The 26,878-nt window shown below is 30.8% G+C and overlaps 2 protein-coding genes across 6 annotated transcripts in view; both read left to right on the forward strand.

Moving 5' to 3' along the window:
* Positions 1 to 308: 308 nt before the first annotated feature.
* LOC135955186 (mitochondrial 2-oxoglutarate/malate carrier protein-like) lies at positions 309 to 1,340 on the forward strand. Its single transcript, XM_065505505.1, has one exon. The coding sequence runs from the start codon at positions 372 to 374 to the stop codon at positions 1,302 to 1,304; it is 933 nt and encodes a 310-aa protein (XP_065361577.1). The 5' UTR covers positions 309 to 371; the 3' UTR covers positions 1,305 to 1,340.
* An 11,731-nt stretch (positions 1,341 to 13,071) lies between these two features.
* The window catches only part of axo (axotactin), a 203,314-nt gene continuing 189,507 nt past the window's right edge, over positions 13,072 to 26,878 (forward strand). For 4 of the 5 annotated variants that reach the window (XM_065505190.1, XM_065505192.1, XM_065505194.1 and 1 more), the window contains exons 1-2: positions 13,072 to 13,444; positions 20,698 to 20,953. The gene's annotated coding sequence lies outside the window, so the exon portion shown is untranslated. The remainder of the gene's footprint in view (positions 13,445 to 20,697; positions 20,954 to 26,878) is intronic. The other variant, XM_065505191.1, reaches the window with a different exon arrangement.

The raw sequence follows: 26,878 nt of genomic DNA on the forward strand, positions 1-26,878 counted from the left end.
TTCAACGATTAAATATTTAAACCTTTAATGACACACACACACACTTAAACAAGTCATATCGGTAGTTAAGGCTGTATTTGCATTATAATTTCATGGGGATAAATATGTATATGAGGATGGTGATCAGTAGTGGATGGAAGCAGAAGTATTATTTTTGGTTGGAAGGGAGCAAACAAGAGAGGAGCAAAATTAGCTTATTGCTTCTTTGGAACATATTTTATTGCTGGGTTATTTATTTCCTATTTGTTGCAAACCTCTTAATAATCTATTACAATTATTGACAAGCCTTTTCCGAAAACAAATATTATTTCAACAACTTTTCAAAATTTTAATTTCTTTCTATTCAAATTTCCGACTCAGAGAAATAAAACATGACCGACGAAAAGAAAATGCCCAATTATGTGAAATTTATAATTGGTGGTGCCTCCGGTATGACTGGTTTACTATTTGTACAGCCCATGGATTTGGTTAAAACTCGTATGCAAATGGCTGGCATTGGAGGACAAGCGAGTGAATATAAAAACTCAATGGACTGTCTCATGAAAGTGCTAAAGAATGAAGGTCTAATGAAATGTTGGCATGGCTTGGGAGCAGGTCTGTTAAGACAGGCCACCTATACCACCACACGAATGGGTGTTTATCAGAATCTAATAGAGTTGTACAAAAGCAATACTCAACAGGCCCCCACGGTAACTGCCAGCATGGGAATGGGCATAATGGCTGGAGCATGTGGTGCCTTTGTGGGAAATCCAGCCGATGTGGCTCTCATACGTATGGTAACGGATGGCAAATTGCCAGCAGCTGAAAGAAGAAACTATAAAAATGTAGCTGATGCCCTGACACGCATTCTTAAAGAAGAAGGTTTGGCTGGCTTGTGGAAAGGTTGCCTACCCACGGTGGTTCGGGCCATGATTGTGAATATGTGCCAGTTGGCTTCCTACAGTCAAGCTAAAAATTATTTACACCAAGGTCCTTTGCAAATAAAAGAAGGTTTTGCATTGCATGTTGGTGCAAGTTTCTTTTCTGGCCTCTTGACTTCCATAGCCTCACTGCCCATGGACATAGCCAAGACTCGCATACAAAATATGAAAACGTCAGCGGGTGCTAAGCCGGAGTATTCGGGTACAATTGATGTTTTAGCAAGGGTATGTCGCAATGAGGGACCTTTGGCTTTGTGGAAGGGGTTCACGCCATATTTTGCCCGTCTGACGCCTCTAACGATATTGATTTTTGTGTTCTTGGAGCAGTATAATAAACTGTATTATAAATATGTATTGGGCACTGATGGTGGTTCTAATTTGTAAATTAAGTATTTTTAAATTTCAAAAATAAATGGATAAAATATTGTTACGTAATTGTACTTGAATTCAAATATAACGATTTTAACGGCTGATTTAAAAGTAGCCTAATGCTTTCAAATAACAGTGCTGTAATAGCAAACTGTAACATAACTGTGGGCATTATTAAATAAAAGCTTTCAGTTGACCATTGATCGTAAGTTGGCAACGCTGCGACCGTATATTCGAACTCGAATATTCAGTTAAAGAACATTGTATAAATAGAGCTTTCTAGATGGTTATGCAGTGTTATAAATAGTGGCAGAGGTTGCAGTCGTGAGTGAGTTTATCAGAGACGCTTTTCGAATAAACATCAACTGAGTGCCTTAAAGTGTGTTGTGTTTTTCAAGTAAATTCGTGTACATTATAAAGTGTGTCTTTATTTCTGCGAATTTATAAACGTGTATAAAAAACACTGAGAGACTATTTAATTCTGTTGTTGTACATTTTAAATAAATAAAGAGTTGTTACAATTTTCAAACTACTAAACGGCTTTTATTTTCAATCAAAAGTATCCGGTTTATTTAAAGGAAATAAACCAAACGTTTTGAAAAGGTTAAAACGTAACAATATGTATTAAAATTATATGTAGTTTGCGAAATTATTAAAGTCTTGTGTTTGTAGATGAAAGAGGAGAGGCGATTGGAAAGATTTTCCTTCCAAAGTAAACTTGACGCGTGTGAATAATCACTTACTTTTCGACACATCTCAGCTTGGCTGTATGACTTAAAAATGGGGAATTTTTTCAAATGATTGGTCTGCTTTTACACAGGGCAAGTTTACTTGAATCAAGTCTCTTCGATTGCCTTTTAAACTTGCTCGTCTGTTTACACACAGCAAGTCTGTGTGCAATTTTGTATGTCAAAACCTAATAGATCCCATAGTTAAAATCAGAAAACAAAAGAGAATTCAAGAGACTTGCCAGTACAAGCAAATGTGTATCCCTCTTCTTTCTTCTTGCCTCTCTCTCCTATAAACTCTAGACTTGCGCAAGAAAACTTGCGCTGTGTAAAAGCAGACTTAGCTTTTATTATGAAACATTTGTACAACATAAATTTATTGGAAGTATTGTTATCTATAACATTTTCCAATCTTTCTGGCAACTTATGGATTCTGAGCCAAAAGAACTGCACATATTTTGAGGTCAAGAACGAATCAAGCCAATTTCGGATACTCTGTTCTAAAGTGAAGCGAATCCCAGAGAGATCGTTTTTCATCGATCGAAACAAATAGTAGTCGGACGGCACAAGGTCTGGACTATAAGGCGGGTGAGGCAAAACTTCCCAATCACTTCATTCTAAATGGTTTTTAACAGGTATTGCAACATGTGGCCAAGCGTTGTCATGATGAAAAATTAAGATTTCATGTCTGGCCGCATATTCTGGCCAATGATCGCTTCAAACGAATCAGTTGCGTTCCGTACAGGTTCCTTGTGATAGTCTGGTCAGATTTCTGCAGCTCATAATAGATAGGACCCTTTTGTTCCCACAAAATACTGATATATCCTTAGCGCCATTGATAGTTGGCTTTGGTGTCGATTCAGCTGGTTAGAAAGGCTTCACATACGATCTCTTTCACTTCGGGTTATCGTAACGGATCCATTTTCCTCGCAGGTAATGATTCGTTGCTACTACTTCAGTAGTAGCTGCCAATGATTTTGCAAGCACTTGTTGAGTTTGGCAACAATCTTCATGGAGTAATGCCTCCAATTCTTGGTCTTCAAACTTTTTTGACTGGCCTGGGCGATCATTGACTTTCGTGTCACCACTTCTGAACCTAACAAACCATCTCTCGCACGTTGAAGCGCTGAACCTACATTCAACATAAGCTTCAGTGTGCTTCAGCGGTACTTTTCAAATAAAACAAGTAAGAAAGTATGGTGTACACTAAGTAAATGAGCAAAATCATTTTTCTTTTAAAATTTCAATACTTTATTTTCGTGCATGATTTTCGGAAGAGTGCTATGGTGGGAGCTATGACGAATTATGGATCGCCATGAAATTAGATCATGTTATTTATGTCTATATGAAAGTTATTTGTAATAGTTATTTTAATTTTATATTTATACCAACATTTTTAAAAGATTTATGATCGTTAAAGATATTTTTTAAAGATATTGTGGGCCTTATATGGGAGCTATGACTAATTATGGACCGATCGCCATGGAATTTGGTTGTGTTATTTATGTCTATATGAGAGTTATTTGTGTTGAATTTTATGCGTATACCAACATTTTTAAGAGATTTGTGCTCGTTAAAATGATTTTCGGAAGCGGGTCTTATATGGGAGCTATGACTAATTATGGACCGATCATAATAAAATTTGATGACATGAATTTAGTATATATAAAACTTATTTGGAGCAAAATTTGTGATGATACCTATAGAAATTAAACATTTATGACCTATAAAGTTTAATTTCGGAAGTATATTTGTAAGGGGCTAGGTGAAATAATTGACCGATTTCAGCCAGTTTCAATATACCAAATTTTATCCAAATATCTTCAAAATTGCGACCTGTACTCTGCGCACAAAGTTTACATGGACAGCCAGCCAGACGGTCGCACAGAGAGATTTTGGTGTCAAAAAGTCAATTTTTCATACACTAAATTTTAAAAATCAAATGATGCAGTTTTGTAGAGAAATGTTTAAAGATGAAATGTACACTTATAGTTTTAAGAAAAATTTTACTTTATTTTTAAAAAATTCAAGTAAAGTCCATGCAATGGTGTTAGCAAAAATTTAATTATATTTTCACGCAATTCAGTGGTTTATATATGTATAATTTTCCTAATAATACCATTTACCTTTAACACATTTTAAAAATATAACATTTCTCCATAAATACAAAAAAAAATTATGGGGATATCATAAACCCTTAAGAAGATATGCCCAAATATATATGTAAGTCTCTAAAAATTATTTTATTTTTGATTTTCCATGGAGAAAAAAAATGTAGCCCCACTTTCCCCCAAGCTGTTTCTTAAATAAAATGAAAGTTGGGAGTGTCTTGTTTCGATTAAAAGAAAAAATAGTTTTCGGAAGTTTTCGGAACAGGATGAAAACTTAAAATTTTTTGTCGAATAATAAACGAAATATCAAACAAATTCTAATCTATGTATGAGTTTCGTGGGCGGTGGGCATGGCCGATTTTATTGAAACTCGGCATGCGTTCTTCTTTTGTTTCAAAAAATATATGTACCAAATTTCTAGACTTTTACTTGGATAGGAAAAATTTTATGCGAAAAAATCCATTTGGACTGTATGGGCAGTGGGCGTTGGACGTGGTCGATTTTGATAAAATTTTATTTTTTTCTTAGTTTGGTCCATATAATTCTCTGTACCAAATTTCAGCGCTCTACGATAACTCCTTATAATTTTTGCCAAAAAATGTATGAAGCCATCCCTCTGTGGGACGGGCGGACATCGTTTAATCGACTCAGAAAATGATTCTAAGTTGATCGGTATACTTTAAGGCGGGTGTTAGACTAATATTTTTGGGTGTTACAAACATCTGCACAAACGCATTATACCCTCCTCACTATGGTGGTGTAGGGTATAAAAAGTGAAGAAAAACTTCCCGCATATGACGAAAACAACGAAAATCTTTGTTGTTTACTTTATAATGTTCAATAAATAAGTGAGAATAAAGGACAGTTATGAACCCCTCTAAATGAAATATAAGTTATTAAAAACAAAAACCGCATTCAAAATATACGCCATCAATTGTAAATTCCAATATAATTTTTGAAAAATAGTTTATCCTTTGAAATTTTAAAGTCCTTTTAGCAGGCCATCTGACCCGATGAAGAAAAACTGAGTATTCCTGATCTCGTCTATGTGTACAAATAACTTTTTCACGGTGTAATTTTAACAATTTTTACTTCATGCAGAGGGAAATATTATAAAAACTCGCTCGTACCTTTATACTCATCTGCGGTCATTTGTGTTGATAATAAATAAAACAATTTGCTATTGTTAAACAAATTATGGCCAGAAAACATATTTGTTTTAATCATAATATTCCTGACCAAATATATGCTGAAACAATTGCGGTCATTGTGTCGATAAACTATATACGTACCACACCTGAGGCACTCAATGTACAACATGATACTGATTTTGTAGCAGCCACTACTACTGCTTGTTGGACAGTTGTTATTGCTACCACTAATTTAAAATGTATAAATTTATTTAATTATGACGTTATTTATTACTAATTAGATGAATTAATTTGTCTACTCAAATGTAAATGAACTTCGAATAATTGTATTCGTATCATGTTATACTACAATACTATGTATGATTGTATACTTTTTTTTTGCTAATTATAATTAATTTGAATTAAAAAATATGTACAAAACTTGAAATATAAAAATGTATTGAAAAAATATAACAATATCAACCATAAATTTAAACATGCCGCCAACCATCAGCCAGCCACCCAGTTCAACACCCACAGCTTAATGATTAATTGTTGCAATTGTTATACATTTACAACAAAGTTGTAGTAGAACAATAAAGACACATCATGTCCAAATGATAATAATGTTAATTTTCATTTTATTCTTTTTTTAATTTAAATTTAATGTTAAATAGTTCATTACACCAATAAATTTCATTATAAATTGTTAAAAACACACAAAAAAGGAAAAAAAACAAATAATAAAATTAAACGAAACATAAATTATTTCAACAATTATAATTGATTGTTGAAAAATAACTAAAAAAAATAAAATAAAACCAAAACACCGGCCGGTTTTTATATTATTAATTAATTTAGTTATTGTTCTTGTGTTTAACTATACAATTATTTATTAAATTTTATTAATGTATTTTAATCTCTATTTATGTCATTTATACTGTTGAACTTCATGTAATAATTGTGACGTATCGTGGTATCAGTACGAATCCATACACATACTTTGCATATTAATCAGAGAACTACTCTCTGATATACTGATTTACAAACATTCTCCTACAAGTTCATACATACATTACATTCACTTGTACATAAATTAAAGAGTGCACAACATGATGACAGGTTAAAGTTCCATAAAAATCTCCCATCTTTGTGTAAATGAAAAGATCTAGCGTAGTTCACCCTAAACTATCAATGAGTAATATTAATTTATGTGATTGTTTATCACAGATATGAAAGTATATAAAACTGTTACTATTTCGCGCCGAATGATGTATCTGAACCAGCGGAGATATTGGAGCTTATTCGATTCCTTAATCCAGGCCTATCTACCCAAGATTTGATGATGGTGAAGGATAGTTCCAAACCAGAAGGATAGTGGGCATTCTAAAACATAAAACACTGGAGCTGCTTTGACAGAGACTGGGGAAGCTCTACTACGGCATCCAGTCGATCTTCCAAGAAATATCTGTTAAATGCCCTGTTAGTTTAGTCGAATAATGTGAATCTCAATCAAATTCTGAATTGGTCGGTCAATTATTATGATCAACTGGACGAATCAGTTTACGAGGACAACCTCTTTGAATCTGAACAAGATGAAGTCAACATCAAAGTGTTTCATAACTAAATTGGATATGGGGAGCAGCTTCGTCTAGCCTGCTTCTCCGCAGTTTATATGTAATAATTTGTGAAAAGTGCCAATGATTACACGGTGCACAGTGGTATGAGAAAAAAAAAAGATGGAAATAAATCTGTAACTTTTAAACCCTTAGTCCGATTTGAATGAAATTTCACGTGCGCAAAAGGAAAGTGCTGATGAGTTTAAGCTTTGAACGTTGACTTCATGAGGCCACCCGGAGCTGGGCCAGAGGTCCCTAAAGTAGGACACCTCGGGTATGTTCAATTTTAAAAATAATCCTATTTCTTCGTTTGAGTTTCTATTTCAAAAAACTTGCATATATAGAATCTTCTCATCGAGAACTACATAAATCCTCGTATCAATTATCTTTTATAGCTTAGGAGATATTCGCATTAGAAAATTAAATTTTCAACATTTTTACTCATCCTACTCCAGTTTTTTGATAACCGCGATTCCAAATATTTCCCGATTTTCCCCACTTTTCTTTTATAGGATTAACAACAGATGTATATATCAAATAAAGAAAGAATTGTTTAAAAGCCATGACTGAGTCCAAAGTTACATGCATTTGAATTTAAAAAAATTAAAAAAGGCGATTTTTCGCTATTTTTTGGGGAAAAAAGTACTTTTATTCTTTTTAAGTTATCTAAACAATTTCTAAAAGGATGTATAATGAATTTCTACTTTTTGAAAAGCTAACTTTATGTAAAATATTTTAAATAAAAAAAAATTATAATTTTTGATAACGAGGGGACCAGGTCCATTCAAAAAATGCCTATTTTTTATGTAAAATTCAACTTTAGAGCAAAAATTCTCAAATCGCATAGTCGGAATTGCGGGATTCCTGATTACAAATTTCAAAATTTGTTTTTATTTTTCCATTTTCAATAAAAAAATCTATATAATTGTAAAATTTCATTAAAAAATATTCATAAATAAAAATTTTATTTCAATTTGAAAAATTTGTATATATGCAAAAACTCAATAAAAAACATTTTTTGTCATATTTTTCAAAAAAGTATTCCATGAATTTTTTAATTCTCAAAAGTTATATACATTATTGGAAAGTAGACGAAATCCTCTATCCATTGATATATAACATATCTACCTTATGTTTTTTATGTGACAAATTAATTAGGGAAAACTTAACAACTCGCAGATAATTTACCTAACATAGAAATTTTCCTTTTAAGTTTTCCCTAATTTATTTGACACGCAAAAAACACAAGGTAGACATGTTATACATCAATGGATAGAGGATTTTGTCTACTTTTCAGAAATGTATATAACTTATGACAATTAAAAAATTCATGAAATACTTTTTTGAAAAATATGACAAAAAATTGCTTTTTATTGAGTTTTTGCATAGATACAAATTTTTCAAATTGAAATAAAATTTTTATTTATGAATATTTTTTAATGAAATTTTACACTTATATAGATTTTTTTATTGAAAATGGAAAAATAAAAACAAATTTTGAAATTTGTAATCAGGAATCTCGCAATTCCCAAAAAAGTATTGAAAAATTTCAAAAATGGGATATTTTCGTTTTTTGGCTATAATATCCATAATAGGGGCGGGATTAACAGAACCCTTTGCAAAATAATTAAAAACATATTGGGCCATCTAAAATCGGTTACTATATTTTGATATCGAATATGCGATTTAAGAATTTTTGCCCTAAAGTTGAATTTTACATAAAAAATTTACGTTTTTTGAATAGAGCTGGTCCCCTCGGTATCAACAATTTTCAATTATTTTTTTCATTTAAAATATTTGAAGAAAAGTGAGATTTTTAAAAAGTATAAATTCCTCTTAGAAATTTTTTCCGATAACTTAAAGAAAAAAAGTACTGTTTTCAAAAAAAATTAGCCAAAAATATCCTTTTTGAAATTTTTTAAATTCAAATGCATATAACTTTGGACTTAGTGATTATTTTTAAACAATTCTTTTTCTATTTGACACATACATGTGTTGATACTCCAATAAAGGCAAATTGGAAAACATCGAAGTATTTGGATCCGCTATTATCAAAAAAATGGAGTAGGGTCGGTAAAAATGTCGAAAATTTAATTTTCTACTTCTCCACAGGTGAGATATTAAAAATTGAGAAAAGTGCCAATGATTATTGTTATTATTTCGGTAACGATATTTAAATGCTAACAGCAATATCATTGCCCTTTCTATGCTCACCAATATATAGATTTCATGACATGGACCCAAGTCCAGTTAGAAAAACAAAAAGGACATATTCTATGAATACAACCATTACTGCCGACTATTTAAAGTACGGCAATAAACGAGCTGACTGATTTGTATGAGAATAGAACATTACAATTGGTAAAACAATTGTCTGTAATGGTAGGAATAAACCGAAATAGTGGAGACCTTGAAATAGTGCTGCATATTTTTCACTTAGGCCAACTGGACTCCAAGAACTTAATAATGAACTAAAAATTTTGGTACTAGAGATTCTTCTGCTGAGACCAATCATCTGAGTACACCAACAGTTCCAAACAAACTTACAGAAACCATGAGAAAGTTGCTAATGTATACCCATTTGTAGGGAGATACTGAAATGGAGATGAGACATTTATTAGTCTATCTTCCCTTCCTTTGGAGACTTTATAGATGATGATTGATGTTCATCTAAAAATAATGATTAGACTCAATATACTATGTGGCTTTTATTATGCCTATATGAAGAGCAAATCTCTCAAGACGCAGCTATCTGATAGTCACAAAAGTGGCTTGCATTAACAAAAAAAGAGTCATCAATTATGTCGATTACATCGGCTCTACAAGGACTTGGTATTGAGCATTCCGCATACCCATCCTATCATCTCTAGGGTGGCAAAACGGAGGATATCAGAAGATGTTATATTATTGAATATTTACAGTGGAGTATTGCAATATATTCAATACTCTTGAAACTCGATTTTATGGGTTATAAAAACGTTGCGTGTTCCGATGAAGAGGAGGTACAGTGGTGGCCAGGAATTTAAGACAATTATTTTTTCAAATATTTCCACAAATATGTATGTATGCATGAGGACTGTTTTAACACACAAGTGTGTTTTATTCGAATGTGTCAATTCATACATATTCACCATGAACACATAAAAATTTTCTACAACTTGACCAAAAAAATTTTGTTTTAAATAAACATATTTTCTCACATTTATATCATTATAATTTTATTATTATAAAATATTCGGACCAAATTTCGTATTTTTAGTTCCATTCGTTTCGGTCATATCATGTTATTAACAGCGGATATTCGCTGAGGTGGGTCAACGTATTTCCACATATCTTTATCCATTAGGGTGGGTCAATTTTTTTGACTACTAAGCGTATAGCAAATTCCTAATCTACGGAAAATTCTAAGAACTTTTCCAGAAGAAACCATGGTTCTAAAATCAAAATCGAGCTTCCGGTTTTTTACGAGAAGATTTGGAGCTCAAGACCTCTTTTATATTCTTCAAAATAATATAATTTCAAAAAATTACATATATATAGAATCTTCTCGTCGAGTACTACATATAAAACCTCGTAGCTATCAATTATCTCTTATAGCGTAAGAGATATTGGCATTTGAATAATACATTTTTAACATTTTTACCCACCCTACTCCAGTTTTTTGATGACCGCGGTTTCAAATATTTTCCGATTTTCTCTATTTTTAATTTATAGGACTAACAAGAAATGTATATATAACATAAAGAAAAAATTGATTAAAAATAATGACTGAGTCCAAAGTTATGCTTAAATTTCAAAAAATTAAAAAAGGCGATTTTTCGTTATTTTTTTGGGCAAAAGGTGCTTTTATTCTTTTTAAGTTATCTAAAATAATTTCTAAGAAGATGTATAAAGAATATATAGCTACGATATGTTATATGTAGTACTCGACGAGAAGATTTTATATATATATGTATGTAATTTTTTTGAAATCGGAACACAAACGAAGAAATATTATTATTTTTAAAATTGAACATACCCGAGGTCTCCTAGCAAAAGAGGTCTTGAGCTCCAAATCTTCTCGTAAAAAACCGGAAGCTCGATTTTGATTTTAGAACCATGGTTTCTTCTGAAAAAGTTCATCGAATTTTCCGTAGATTACGAATTTGCTATACGCTTTACCACGTTTTTAGGGCCCGAACAAATTGACCCACCCTATTGTCCATATATGTTTTACCGATTTTTCCAAACATTTTTCAGAAACTAGAAACATTAATAATAAATTTCATACCCTTAGAGGTCCTCTTAATTTTGGCTCTATCGCACTTAAAATTCAGTTGATGAAAAAAATTCAAGTATTTGTCTTAAATTGGTGGCCACCACTGTATATGTAAAATATGTGGACACTATCAAGCATAGAATAGATTTAGCTTGATAGTGTCCAGATATATATTGGACATGCTCTGCATGAAGCGATAATTGTGAATCCCGTACAAACTTATCTTGTACTCTTCCAACTAACCTTATTCGAAAGGGCTAATTATCTGGTGGTTATTCTTGATTCGAAGCTATCCAGCAATCGAAACACGATAATGTCTAAGGCAGCTATATTCAATGAAAAGGATGCTGTTTGGTGCAAGGCTCCTTAAAAATCCACCTCCCGTACCTCTTTTGGCAAAATTTTACGGTACCTACACTGTCTCAGTAGACACCTTGGCCGTAGTGACTATTACATACCCAAACCATTATTATACAGGGGTTTATAAACAATAATCAATCGAAGGGAAACCATTTGTGATCAACAATGATAGCTCAAAGTTGGGTTGGGGAGAGGCTTTTATAGTACTCCTACTAGAACGTGTGTGTCATTTAGACTAACATCTTAGTCAAGGATAGGGCTGCGAACTGGCAGATGTTTCACCGAGTATATTAAGAGAATATCGTGATTTACGCTGTGGGCCACGAGGCTTCCCTAAAATCCTTTATGGAAGTCTACATTACAAGTAGTTGTTTGCTAAAATTATAATTTGTATTACCCGTAACGCTTGTAATACAGATTGAGGGGGATATAGACATCAACATAGATGCATTTATACAACAACTAAAGGGTCTTCCAATAGGAACTTCCGAACTTTGTCAATTGATAGCGGCCACGTTCTTGCAGCTACATCTGTAGAATAGGCTGTCATTTATTCAGTTTGTTTTACCAAATCACCATGGACGGACATAGCGTTAAACAGCACGTGCTGTTCCGGCAATGTTCCGCGAGCTTCGCCTATTTTACGGTGAGGCCCATTTTTGGATGAAGTAGTGATAAGGAATACAAAAATCGAGCATTCCAGCCAACTCAAGAGCTTGAAAAATCATTGGGAGCTACACAATTAGCAATTTCAGAATGTTTGCAAGCAGCAGGAAATCAGGTACCATACGAATTGAAGCGTAATAGATCGTATGTGAAGCCCGGCCAACTAGACGAATTGTCACTGAAGTCAAATATCCATAGCGCTAAGGTAATTATCTGTATTTGGTGGGAGAAAATGGGTGCTATCTATTATGAGCTGCTGACCAGACCGTCACAAGGAACCTGCTCGGAATGCAACAATTCGTTTGCACCGAGCATTGGCAAAAAAAAGACCAGAATATTCCATCATGACAATATTCCATAATGTTGCAATACCTGTTAAAAAGTATTTAGAATGAAGTGGTTGGGAAGTTTTGCCTCACCCACTTTATAGTCCAGACTACTATTTGTTTCGATCGATGCAGAACGCTCTCCCTGGGATACTCTTCACTTTGGAGCAAAGTATCCGATATTGGCTTGATTCGTTCTTGGCCTCAAAAGATGAGCAGTTCTTTTGGCTCGGAATCCATATGTTGCCAGAAAGATGGGAAAAGGTCATAGTCAATGGCCAATACTTTGAATAAATTTATATTTTACAAATGTTTCGAAATAAATGCTAATAAATTGAAAAAAAAATCCCGCATTTTAAGGCATAAGTCCAATATAATGTTTGATTTTAATAGTTACCTGTTGGGTGCTATTGAGTCGTTGCAAATTCAAAATCTTTAAAATTTATCTAATTTTTTTTTTATTGCATGCTACATAAAAACTGTTAGTCGTGTTCATTACTCTGTTTGCACTTAAAATTTAAACATAATAAAGACTCGCACATACAAACAATATCACTTTCATCATCATCATCAAAATGATTAGAGACTACGGCGACGCTGACTAAGTAGATAGATAGATGAATGAATGAATGGCTGGATGGATGGTTTAGTAGAACTTAAATTTAAAAACGCTTATCAGTTGTATTTTTGCAGTGCGATCGTGCGGTTGGATCTTCTCCTGGGAAATTAAAAAAGAAAAGTGAAAAAGATAAATAAATAAAGTGAAAAATAAAATTAAAGTTGTATCTCGTTAACTGCAGTTCGTTCGTTTATTATAATTCAAGCACTTAAATTAGAATCAACAGCAGCTACAATAACAAAAACAACAACAACAACAGCAACAAAAGAATCAAATAAAATAAAATAATTTTTCATAATCAAGTGTCATTTAACTTGTGTAATTTAAACGCATTAAATGTAATAAAAACGATCGTTATCTCTCTTCTTTTTTACTTTTTTTTTATTTTTTTGGTTTTCCTCATACAAACATTTTTCAGCGTCTGTCTACTTTTAGCTGGTTGTGTTGATTCTTTTCATTTAGTTTTAAACTTTGAGTATTGTGTACGTGTGTTTAGCGGTATTACTTAATAATATTAAATATTTAATATTCTTTTTTTTTTCATTATTTTCTCTGATATCTTGTGCTAATAAAATAATAAATTATTGTATGAAAAAAAATGGAAATATTTAAAAAATGAATTTCAATGAATATTTTATGTGAAACAAATTTAAAAAAAATAATATCAAGTTTTCAAAAATAGTGTTAAATAATAAAGCAAATATAGCGGGTGTTGACAAAAAAAAAATTCCCAAATGGAAAATAAAAGTTTATAATTACTTGAATAAAGTATAACATTTAAATAAATATTTGTTTAAATTGTGTGTGTTTAAAAGAAGAAAAAAATATATTGTTATCAAAAAATATGTATTTGTTTTTATATTAACTATCAAAAAAATAATGATCACAAAACAAATAAAATTTCTTTAGTTTTATTCGAAAAAAAAATAATACTCGTAATACATTTTTTAAATATTTAAACAAAAAATTAACAATTATACACAAAGTTTATTTATAAATTCCTCTATATGCAAATCTTAGGACGTGACTTAAACTTCTTTGAATATTTTGTTTTTACAAATTGGAATTTTAAATTCAAAAAATATAAATTAGCAAATATAGTAAAGATTTTACTAAATTCAATGATGTCATTGTAGGCAGCTATTTACTCTACTTATAAACGACTTACAAATGGAAAATTAAACAAGTCATTACTTTGATGTCTCTTAAATAACTTGCTTCATGTAAGAACTTGATCGTTAGGATATACAGAAGTATTCTGTTTCAATTGTGTGATCTAAATTAACTTGTTGAAATATTTCGCGTACTTAGCTCAGTTTTTGAACTTTGAACTAAAATATATAAATCAGTGGTCGGCATACAGAGTACATGCAATATGGATTATAATAATCTGTTATCCACTTTCCATCTAAACATACGTAGTATATATGTGTATTTTATAACACTTTTCAATATTATCAATTGAGTTTGGTTCTATAAAATCTTAATATTTAATAAATTATCTCATAACCGAAAAACTATCGGTTTTCAATTGTTTAAAACTGAAACGATTTTGAAATGAATGTCAAGCTAGGACTTTTGAATACCTCATAGATCGTTAGGACATACATAAGTAATTGTTTGATTCAAATTAACTTGTTGAAATTTTTCGATTTTGAACTTTGAATTAAAATTATCCAAATTATTGATCGGCATATAATAATCTGGTTTTGAAATTCTTAGGTTTTTGGAAACTCTACCTTAATGTCATGTAAAGACATTTTGTAAAGACTGTTTGCTTCATGTAAGGACATACAGCAGTAATCTAGGGTAGTTAATAAACGTTCCATTTCACTAGAACGTTTCAATTGTATGAACCAATATAACTTGATAAGATTTTTCTCTCACTTAGTTCAGTTTTTAAACTTTGAACTAAAATGATCTAAATCAGTGGTAAACATAAGAGTACATGAAATATGAATTATAATAATCAGTGTATTTTACAGAATTTTGAAATATTATCAATTGTGCTTGGTTCTATAAAATCTTAATATTTAACAAATTATCCCATAACCAAAAAAATCGAAACCGATCGGTTTGCTAATTTTTTACAACTGAAACCGCTATTTTGAAATTCTTAGATTTTTTTGGAAACTCTACCTTGATGTCATGTAAAGACTTTTTTGTACCTTGTATGAATTGTATATACCATATAAACTTGTTCAAATTTTTCGCTCACTTAGTTCAGTTTTTGAACTTTGAACCAAAAAGATCTAAACTAGTGATCGGCATAAATAGTACAAGGAATGTGGATTATAATAATCCACTTTGTATCTCTGTTGTAATCTTATTTTATTATTTTTGTGAACTTCGATGACATTCGTGTTGTTTACAGGTGTTATTTACAAGCTTACAACAAAATATTGTTTTTTTGTCCATCGAAAATGAAACATATATTTTCGAGAAAATTTCGGTGTAGGAATTTTTTAAAATTTTTAGCTTTTAATTTGAACTTTTGTACAATATACATAAATTTATTCATAGTATTGACCATTTTTTTGTTATGACCTTTTCCCATCTTTCTGGCAACATATGGATTCCGTGCCAAAAGAACTGCTCATCTTTTGAGGCCAAGAACGAATCAAGCCAATTTAGGATACTATGTTCTGAAGTGAAACGTATCCCAGAGAGAGCGTTCTGCATCGATCGAAACAACTAGTAGTCGGACTGGGAAAGCAGGTGAGGCAAAACATTCCAACCACATTATTCTAAATGGTTTTTAACATGTAGACCGAAGTGTCCATGACAATGCTAGGACACATGTCCTGATGGAATATTACAGTTTCATATCTGGCCGAATATTCTTGGAGTTTTTCCGCCAATGCTCGCTTCAAACGAATCAGTTGCATTCGGTACAGGTTCCCAGTGATGGTCTGGTCAGATAGGACCCTTTTGCTCCCACCAAATACAGAGCATTACTGCAGCGACATGGATATTTGGATTTGGTGTCGATTCGGCTGGTTTGTCGGGCTTCACATACGATCTCTTACGCTTTGGATTATCGTAATGTATCAATTTTTCATCACAAGTAAGGACTCGGTACAAAAATGATTGTCTTTTATATCGTTCAAGCTGGATTTCCGACATACAAAATTATCTTTCAAGGTCTATCATCTTCAATTCGTATGATACCCAATTTCGCTGTTTTTGGATGAATCCTGCTGCTTGCAAGCGATTTGAAATTGTTAAATTGAGAAGCTACCAATGATTTGACCAGCTCTTGTTGAGTTTGACAACAATCTTCATGGAGTAGTGTTTCCAAATCTTGGTCTTTTTTGGCTGGCCTGGGCAATATTTGTCTGCCGTATCAAAATCACCACTTCTGAACAGAACAAACCATCTTAAGCACGTTGAAATCGATGGAACAAATTCACGATGAGCTTTGGTGGGCAATCGGTTTGTTCACCTTATGTCCTTAAAACAAGAAAAAAACCTTTTGAAGAAAAATTTTTTTTTATATTTTTTGGAGTAAACTAAATTTCAAGCCGCTAAATAATATTTTGAACAGTATCTGATTAAGAACATTTAACTGCTGAAACATTACTAAACTACTTCTAAGTAATTAAGAAGTAATGACATGTATTTATCATGTTGATTTATTTTTATTAAAAAGCTAAAATTTGACTTACAAAATAAGCTGAAAAATGTGAGAACTTGACGAAAAATGCTGCTCCAGCCGTGACTTGAACTTGATTTATATTAGACTTCAGGCTAGAAAATAATTAAATTCTTAATACATTTTTTTTTAGTTACATTTCAAATTGTAAATGAAATTTTTGCTGGGCCATTTTTTTACATACAAATCAGAAATGGTGAACTGAAATTGTGCTTATATCGATGTAAAAGCGAAAGTAAATTAATTGGATGTTTAAACCGCAAACACTCTTTACCAACAGCATGCTATCCTGCGGTAAATTTGTCAGTTGTTTAAAACGCCATAGCCTCTTGACTTGTGAAAAAAGGACTTCTCCTCTTGTGAATTTGAAATAGATTTGGTAATAATATCCGAGGTACCAATTTTATGATCAGTTATATGTTATATGACTAAGAACATTAAATCTTATTAATTCTAAAAAATAGTTTTCGAATAATTTTTTAGGGTAATTATGGCCCAATAAACTCAGTACAGACATTAGAAACTAATATGTAAATTAAGTTTAGGAACCAGGTGCAAAAGGGTGAAGAGTGCCTCAGGGCAATGCTGCCAGTTTAGGTGTAAAAAACAATGATACGATTTTATTGAAAAATTTATGAAAACGAACTAAAAAAAATATTTTGAATAGATCGGGCGACTAAAAGTTAATAAAACTTTGATTTAAAAAAAAGAAAAGGCACACAAAATTTCACGTGATAAAATTATGACATCACTCACAAAACAGCTGACAGAACAAAAACTAAAAGTTAGAATGCATTTCGACCTTGGAGGGAAATGTTAACAAATCTTTAACTAAAGTCACAGTTAAATAAAAAAAAAATACATAATCAGCCCAATTATGAATAAAAAATTCCGCGGGAGTTTGTTCCCCGGGAGTTTTTTCCCATTGAATTTGAATAGGAAAAATGAGAAAAGGGAAAAAACTCCCGGGGAATTTTTATTCATAATTGGGCTGAATTACTTTTGAGATAATTGGTGTTTTGTTATGGATGCCTTGAGGCACTCTGTTAGAGGGGTTAAGAATTAAACAAAATTCAAGCCGAGTAGAATAAAAAGTAATAGAATAAAAAGTAGGGTATTCAATCGGTTAACCGTTAATCGGTTAACCGATTAATTTTGGTCTGTTAACTGTTCGAATAATTCAAAATTGCCGATTTTCAAATAACGAATAAACCGATTAATTTGTGTCGGTTAACCGAAATTTCTTTTTTTGCACTTTAACATAATTTTTTTGTTTTTAATTTTCCATTTTAATTCAAATACAAATGTCAAAGTAAAATTATATATTTTTTCGAACATTCAAGAAATATGTTTAGTGAGTATAATAACTGATATATTTAATTTACATGTAATTGTCGGATGAGAACATTATAATAGACGAAACTGGAAACACTACTGAAACGAGTTTTTATCACAACTTATCGAAATTATTAAATGTATTTAAAATCTAAAAAGTTCAAAAAGGACTCCAATGGTATAATGGTGGATTTTATATGCTTAGAAAAAACTAAAAAAATAACTGACAAATTGGATATTCTTTATCTTGTCTTACTTTCGATTTCTCCAACATCTACAATCAGCGTGAGAGTTTTTTCCAAGTCGAGTTTTATTAAAACTAAAGAAAATTATTCACTTTTTGGTTGAATTGTTATGTTTTGTTTATTTTTTATGTGTTTGTTCTTTTTTTATTAATAAAATACTTCAATAAGTACTCAAAATTCGTGATTTAACATTTAAATATAAATTATTCGGTTAATCGAATAATTTAAAATAAACCGATTATTAACCGATTAAATCTAAACCCCGATTAATGATTTGCTCGATTAACCGATTAAACCAGAAACCCGGTTAATTGAATACCCTAATAAAAAGAAATATGTTGAAATTACAGTTTCCTAATTTTATAGCTTTAAATTTAATTTCCATCATTCTGTTAAAATCAACTGGTTGTCCTGGTTCTAGCTCTAGTACAATATCAAGTATCAGTATATTTCTATATGAGTAACAGTCTATAAATAATTTTCAAACTATTTTTAATATTTTGAACTGAAAAGAAGATTTCATATAATTTGCATTGCTTATGCTTGAATTCAAGATTATTTTCTTTCGAAAATTTGATAACAAACGTTACAGGTCAGTTTAAGTTTATAATTAATGTAACTACAACAAATATTTACAACAAATACATATACTAATTAAGTACTAAAATAATACTAAGTATTACAGTAAGCGCTTTCTGTCTTTAAATTTAATTAACACAAAGTGTGGAATATAATATCGTGCAAATGTTCACAGAAGCTTCGCTGGGTCACGCGCATCCGAAAAGTCCAATTATTCTTGACTCTGGTGCATAAATCAGAATGAATTTGATCGATGGCATGATTGGCTTATTCGCATAGATTTGTGACTTAAGAAACCACTGCTAGACAATAGTGTGGCCTATCAATCTGAGGATTAGGGTTCGATTCCCGCCTCTCTGGCGCGAATGTATCTGCAGGCAAGCAAAAAGCTTCAAAGTTTGTGTTTGTTTAAAAAGAAAGTCTAACGAAGTCAAATAGCACGATCTAGATGCCGAGTTAACATCACCTCCACGTGAGATGACCATGCCCTCAATTTGCTCGTGCAGAATGTCCAATATGGCATGAGCTATGTGGCTCATAGTGCCGTCCTGTTGAAACCACATGTCATTGGTGTCTAATAAAATGTTTCTAATAATTTCCCCAACACTTAAATTAAACACGTTCCATTTTCCAAATGATTCAATACTCCAAATTCATAAGAGTTCAAGCAACTACTTACTTATTTCGTCAACAATTCTCTAGAAATTCTTAAAAATTCAAACCATTTTATACTAAACATGTGCAATATGCAAGATTTGTGCTTTTTTTTTTTGTTTGCTTTTTCTCATTTATTTAACAAAAGATTTTTGATTTAGATTAAATCAATTGAAATGAAATAAAATGCAGCAAAAACCCAAACTCCACTGAACAAACTAATAACAAAAAAATAAAAAAAAAAACGGTGACAATCACATTTAAACTCAATTTAAAATAATTTTCTTTCTTTTTAAGAAAACACAAAAATATACATATAGAGGGGGGAGGGGGGTTATGTAGTAGCCGTAATAGTATATAATAAATTTAAAAAAGAAAATAAATCTCAAGTAACAAGAGAATAATAATTGAAAAAATAATACGAACAAAAAAAATATATATTGCGGAAGTGTTAATTAAATCTTCAAAGTGATATTTGCCTCCATAAATGTTCGAAATGAGAAAAAAATGTACTTACAACAAGTACAAGTATTACGAATATATAGTTCACCACTCACTTACTACCAACGGCGAGGAAAAATGTTTGAAATCGTTTTAGTAGTGAAATAAGATCAAGTATTTTTAAGTTAAAACAGAGCTGGGGAAGAATTTAATGATAAGTAGGGGAATGGATGGGTAAATGGGCAGAAATGTGAGTGATCGAGGATCGGAATACTTTTCTGTATTAAACACTTATTTACAAAGTTATTGACGTTTACAGATATTTGCAGGTTTTCATAGAAAAGTTCAATGTTTGCTCAGAAATAGGAGTGATCTTGGATCAAGCTCATTTGATCAAACTGTAATTATTTACAAAGTTGTTGGCGATTTAGGTTTTTTTGTTTTCGAAAAAAAAAGATAAATTTTTGCTCAGAGTCATCACAGATCGAGCTTCTTTTCTCGATTATGTTTTTATTTACGAGTGATCGCAAAACGATATCATTTTCTCGCTTAACGATTATTAACAAAATTGTTGGAGATTTATTTATTTTTTTAAATCATTCTTCTAACATACACGTACCAAATTTATATTTTCCTACAAATCGTCATTTGTTTTTCAATCTGATGTTTTTTTTTCGTTAAGTTGAATTTATAAATAAATAAAAAAAACGAATTAAAAATAGCAACACAAAACGAAAATCATTAAATGCAATTGTGAATAAAGCATAGATTTCAAAGAATTCTAAATATTAAAAAATAAAAAGCCATTTCACCTCATACAACACTCTACAGAAAGAGCCATCAATTTCGCTTAATTTAATAAGAAAAAACACATCGATGGATTAATTGATAAAGCTGTAAAGGATCAAAAAAAGCCAATTAAAGGATTTTTTATATATGTAAGTAAGAATTTTATTAAACAGTTTTATTTAAATAACTTTATCAATTATATTAATACTCATGAACAAGTTTTAAGTACAAACTATTATTTATTTACTAATGTAAATAAAAAACATCGTCACGATTTAGATATTCGTGATTGTGTGAAATGTGATTTATTTACATCAGCTGCCTGAGCAAAAACACAAAATGTCTAGATCAAAATCAAGGTTTAAAAATAAATTATTTTATCAATTGACTTTAGAATTTAATAGGAATTTAATTGGTGTAGGCTTTAGCTAATTGATTTTTTTTTTATAAATATGAATGAATTTAATTGTTGCAATTGCTAATAAGGAGTGAGATCGAAAAATTCTTAACACACGTTTTTCATTACATTTTTTAACCCAAGTATTATTTGAATTTTTTTTTGATCAAGTTACCTTTGAAAAACATGTCAGTTATTATGTGTAATGTCAATTATATTAATTTTTTTGTTAATCTGATTAAAATGAGTGACCAGAAAAAAGTGCGTACTGAAATTATTAAATATTTTCAACAAAACCCAACTTGGTCTTACAAAAAGTTGGCCAAGCATACAAAGGTCTGCCGTCAAACTGTTTCCAATGTTATTAAACAGTACCGGGAGAACTTGTCAGTTGATAGAAAACCTGGTTCAGGTAGAAGGAATGGTCCACATGATGTTTCTAAAGCCAAAAAAATAGAACGCATTTTCAAAAGAGCTCCCAACACATCCGGTAGGAAAGCAGCCCGGTTAGCTCAGTGCTCGGACTATTTGGTACGAAAAGTTAAAGCTAATGCAGGTTTAAAAACATACAAGGCTCAAAAAGTTCCTGACAGGAACGCTACTAAAAATTTAGAGGCCAAAAACAGAGCACGGAAATTGAAGTCAAGTTTTATAAAAAAATATTCTTGCTGCATAATGGATGACGAAACGTATGTTCTGGCAGATTTTTCGCAACTTCCAGGTCAAAAATTTTATGTTGCTGATGCTCGAGGGAATGTTGAAGAAAAGTTTAGGACCCAAAAGCAGACAAAATTTCCCAGAAAGTTCTTGGTATGGCAAGCAATATGCAGTTGCGGCAAAAGAAGCCACTCATTTGTTACAACGGGCTCTATAAATACCGAAATTTACATCAAGGAATGTTTACAAAAAAGGCTGCTTCCATTCATAAGACTTCATAATGTGTCCACTTATTTTTGGCCTGACTTGGCATCCTGTCACTATGGCAAACAAGCCCTTGAGTGGTACAAGAACAATAATGTGGTATTTGTACCAAGAGAGGCAAATCCTCCAAACTGCCCGGAGCTAAGGCCAGTGGAGAGATATTGGGCTCTTGTTAAAAGAGAATTGAAGAGTACAAAAAAGGTGTCCAAAAGTGTGGTAGATTTTAAACGGAGATGGACTACATGTTCGAGCAAAGTGACAGAAAGCACTATAAAAACGTTAATGGAAGGGTTTCCGAAAAAGGTTCAAAATTTCATCACTAGTGATTAAAACTATAAAAATAATTTTTTTTGTAAATTGTAATAATAATTTCAATCAAATAAAAAAAAAATTAAAGCTGTAAGTTTAGTGGTTTCTTTTTTATAAACATATATGTATGTTAAGAATTTTTCGATCTCACTCCTTATGCACAGTTTTTTTTTTCTCAGAGAAATTTACTTTTGTTTTATTTTCCTCAAACCTGAGTATAGAAAAATATTTGCAATTACAAAGTTGTATGATCATATTAAATGATCGTCTTCGAAACTCAATAAAATGATTATCTATATGCTATTAAAGATTTATACCCATATGCATAAACAGTTTATAAATTTATCAAAGGTTTATAAAACTAAATTTCCATACAAAATCTGTTTCATAAACCTTTGATAAATTTATAAACTGTTTATGCATATGGGGGTTAAGATTTAAAGATTTAAATCATCATAACAAAGAAATACTTTTTGGAAATATGAATGATAACCGATCGATCAGAGGTAAGAAATATGAGTGATCGCGCTATATTTCTTGATTAAATGCTTATTTTTTCTTATGCTATTTTTCCTTCAAAATATTGATTTATGCTCATAAATATGAGTTGTCGTAGATCAAGATCCATTTCTCTATCAAACGATTCCTTATAATGATTATTTACTCAAGATTTTTATACCCTACACCACCATAGTGGGGAGGGTATTATGCGTTTGTGCAGATGTTTGTAACGCCCAAAAATATTAGTCTTAAAGTATACTGATCTACTTAGAATCACTTTCTGAGTCGATTAAACGATATCCGTCCGTCCGTCTGGTTGGCTGGCTGGCTGTCCATGTAAACCTTGTGCGCAGTGTACAGGTCGCAATTTTGAAGATATTTCGATCAAATTTGGTACATATAATTGTTTCGGCCCAAGGACCAAGACTTTATCGGTCATAAATGTTTAATTTATAAATGTATCTCCACAAATTGCGCTCCTAATAAGTTTTATATATACAAAAATCATATCACCAAATTTTGTTACGATCGGTCCATAATTAGTCATAGCTCCCATATAGACCCGCTTCCGAAAATCACTTTAACGAGCATAAATCGCTTAAAAATGTTGGTATACTCACAAAATGCAACATAGTAAACTTTCATATAGACACAAATCACACGACCTAATTTAATGCTGATCGGTCCATAATTGGTCATAGCCCCCATATAAGGCCCACTTCCGAAAATCACTCAAAAATATAAATTATTGAAATTTTAAAAGAAAAATGTTTTTGCTCTTTTACTTGGTGTAGGGTATTATACGGTCGGGCTTCACCGACCATACGTTCTTACTTGTTTTATTTAAAACTGATCATAGTTCGAGATTCTTTCCTCAATCAAACACTTATTTACAATAAAGCTGGCGATTTGAGATTTTTTTTTAAAAAAAATCGATTTTTGGTCAGAAATATGAGTGACCACCGATCGAGCTCCTTTTCTGCATTAAACGCTTATTTACAAAGATATAGACAATTTAATAAAGATATAAAGATATAGGCGATTTATTATTTTTTTGCGATTTTCGTATAAAAATCGTATTTTGCTTAGAAATATGAGTGATCACCGATCGAGCAGCTTTTCTCTATTAAATGCTGATATACAAAGATAGAGACGATTTAATATTTTAAAAATCAATTTTTAGCCCAAATCAAAAGTAAACACCGATCAAGATCCTTACGCTTATTTACAAAGATTTAACGTTTTTCAAGATTTCCATAGAAAAATCGATTTTTTGTCAGAAATGTTAGTAATCACCGATCGAGCTGCGTTTCTCTATTAATAGCTTATTTACAAAGCTATAAGCAATTTGGGATTTCCATATAAAAATCGATTTTTGGTAAAAAAAAACATGAGTGATCACCGATCGAGCTACTTTTCTCTATTAAACGGTTATTTACAAAGATATATACGATTTAATATTTTTTGAGATGTTCATATAAAAATCAATTTTTGGTCTGAAACATGATCACATATCGAGCTGCTTTTTTCTATTAAACGCTTATTTGCAAAGATATAGGCAATTTTTGGGAATTAAATATAAAAAATCGATTTTTGGTCAGATATATAAGTGATCACCGATCGTGTTTCTTTCTCTATTAAACGCTTATTTACGAAGATACAGGAGATTTAATGATTTTTGAGATTTCCATGTAAAAAATCGATTTTGGTCAAATATATGAGTGATCTCCGATGGAGCTCCTTTTCTTTATTAAATACTTATATATAAAGATATAGACGATTTAATATTTTTTGAGATTTTCATTTAAAAAATCGTTTTTTGGTCAGAAGTATGAGTGATCACCGATCGAGCTGCTTTATTCTATTAAACGGTTATTAGCAAAGATACAGACGATTTAATATTTATTGCGATTTTCATATAAAAAATCGTTTTTTGGTCAGAAGTATGAGTGATCACTGATCGAACTGCTTTTCTCTATAAAATCATATTTACAAAGATATAGGCGACTAAATGTTTTTTTTTTTTGAGATTTTATAATATGGCAGATCATAGATCGAGTTAAATTTCTCGATTGATTATAAAGTTTTTAGAGTTTTTCATACAAAAGATCAGTTTTAGGTCAGAAATATTAGTAATTGCATAACAAACTTATTTAAAAATTTCTTGACTATTTAAAATTGTTTGAATTTCTCACACAAAATATCGATTTTTTATCAGAAATATGAGAGATCACTGATTGAATTCCTTTTCTCGATTAAACTCTTCTCATCAGTTTTTGTTTAAAAATATGACTGATCCCAGATGGAGCTGCTTTTATTGATTAAATGCTTTTTTACAGAGTTATTGATGATTCAAGGTTTGTTCTGTTTTTTTTTTTGTTCAATTAACCAATTACTTACAAAGTTATTAAATAATGAATAATTTAAGATTTTTTGAAACTTTTATCTCACAAATATGTATGTATGTGTTTATATAATTTATATTTAATGCACACAATTATAATTCGATTATAAACAGCAAAATCATGCGCTTGTTTATTTGGGAATTTCTATATTGTACAAGACCGCAAAGTAAATAAATTAATGCTTCAAAGAATCTGTGTCTTTTGAAGTCGGCAGGTTTGAAAACAAATATTAATTTTTGTCACTGTTTCCTAATTAACAATTAAAACAAAAAATTGCAACAACAGCAAGAAAGCATTATAAAAAAAACTTCCACAATTAAATAAAAAAACAAACATGTGCCAAAAGACACCCAGATAAAAAAATAAATATGTTTGTACGAGTATATACAATTACTAAAGATACTCACTCTCGTATCTTATGGATATGAGTGTGTTTGTTTGAAATTGTTGTAGTTTCACCTGGGCGTGAAACATCGTTATAGTGTGTTTAATCTTCTTCTTCTTCTTGTTATTTTTATTATTATTTTATTGTTTTTGTTTATCATTAATTAAATGTTGACAACTCGATTACTGTTATTTTCACTACTAAATACGATAACTTTTATATGCCACTACATATTTTCAGTTTTATTTAAAACTTTTTTTTTTTTTTTAAAGGCAGCACCTTAAAAACTACGTCACATGTTGAAATTTGTTGATTTAAGTCATATTTTGTAACTGGAAAAAAATAAAAAATTAAAAGTAATTGTGTTTAGTAAACAAGATTAATGAAATTAAAATGTTTACTATTTTTACTACTAAACTTTTTCTATTTATATTTATTTAAATATTTACATTTTATTTTATATTTTAATTTCCTTGCTTAACTTTGTATTTATTTTTGCCTTGTGCTGGTTTTCATTTAATGCAGTTAACTGGAAAAGGGCTTAGAAACCATGGCAATTTTAATGCCATTAAGTGCCATAAACATATTTTCATTTTAAGTAATTTTTATATTTAATAATAATATAAAAACCAGCAACTACTAGACAATTATACATAATATTAAATAAAACAATAAAATCATTACAAGTTTTTTCTGCAGTTATTGCAATTCAAAATTTAGTACTTCTGAGGTACTCAAATGACTGACTACTTAATATATGAAAAGTGAAATGTTTTTATTCTAGAATATAATCTTAAATGCTGGAAAAGTTTTAATTTGTTAATGGTAGCCTACTTAATTAGCATTATTGGGGTTTAAAAAGATACTTGAGTCATAAAGATAATGGGATAAAATGAAAAAAATAAAGTGATAATATTTTCAAGGCCGTTACTTAAATCTTAAATATTAATAAATGCTTAGAAATATTGAAAAATTTCAGATTTTCATATAAAAATCGATTTTTGGTCCAAAATATAAGTGATCAGCAATCGAGCTACTTTTAGAAATATATAGGAGAAATGTGAGTGATCACCGATCGATCTCCTTTTCTTCATTAAACGCTTATTTACAAAGATATAGGCGATTTAAGATTTTTTGCGATTTTCATATAAAAAAT

Source organism: Calliphora vicina, chromosome 3 (genome assembly GCF_958450345.1).
Source record: "Calliphora vicina chromosome 3, idCalVici1.1, whole genome shotgun sequence".
In the NCBI taxonomy this organism is placed as follows: domain Eukaryota; kingdom Metazoa; phylum Arthropoda; class Insecta; order Diptera; family Calliphoridae; genus Calliphora; species Calliphora vicina.

Bases quoted from the DNA above. Each gene is read 5' to 3' on its own strand.
- LOC135955186 (XM_065505505.1), top strand. From the start codon at position 372: ATGACCGACGAAAAGAAAATGCCCAATTATGTGAAATTTATAATTGGT.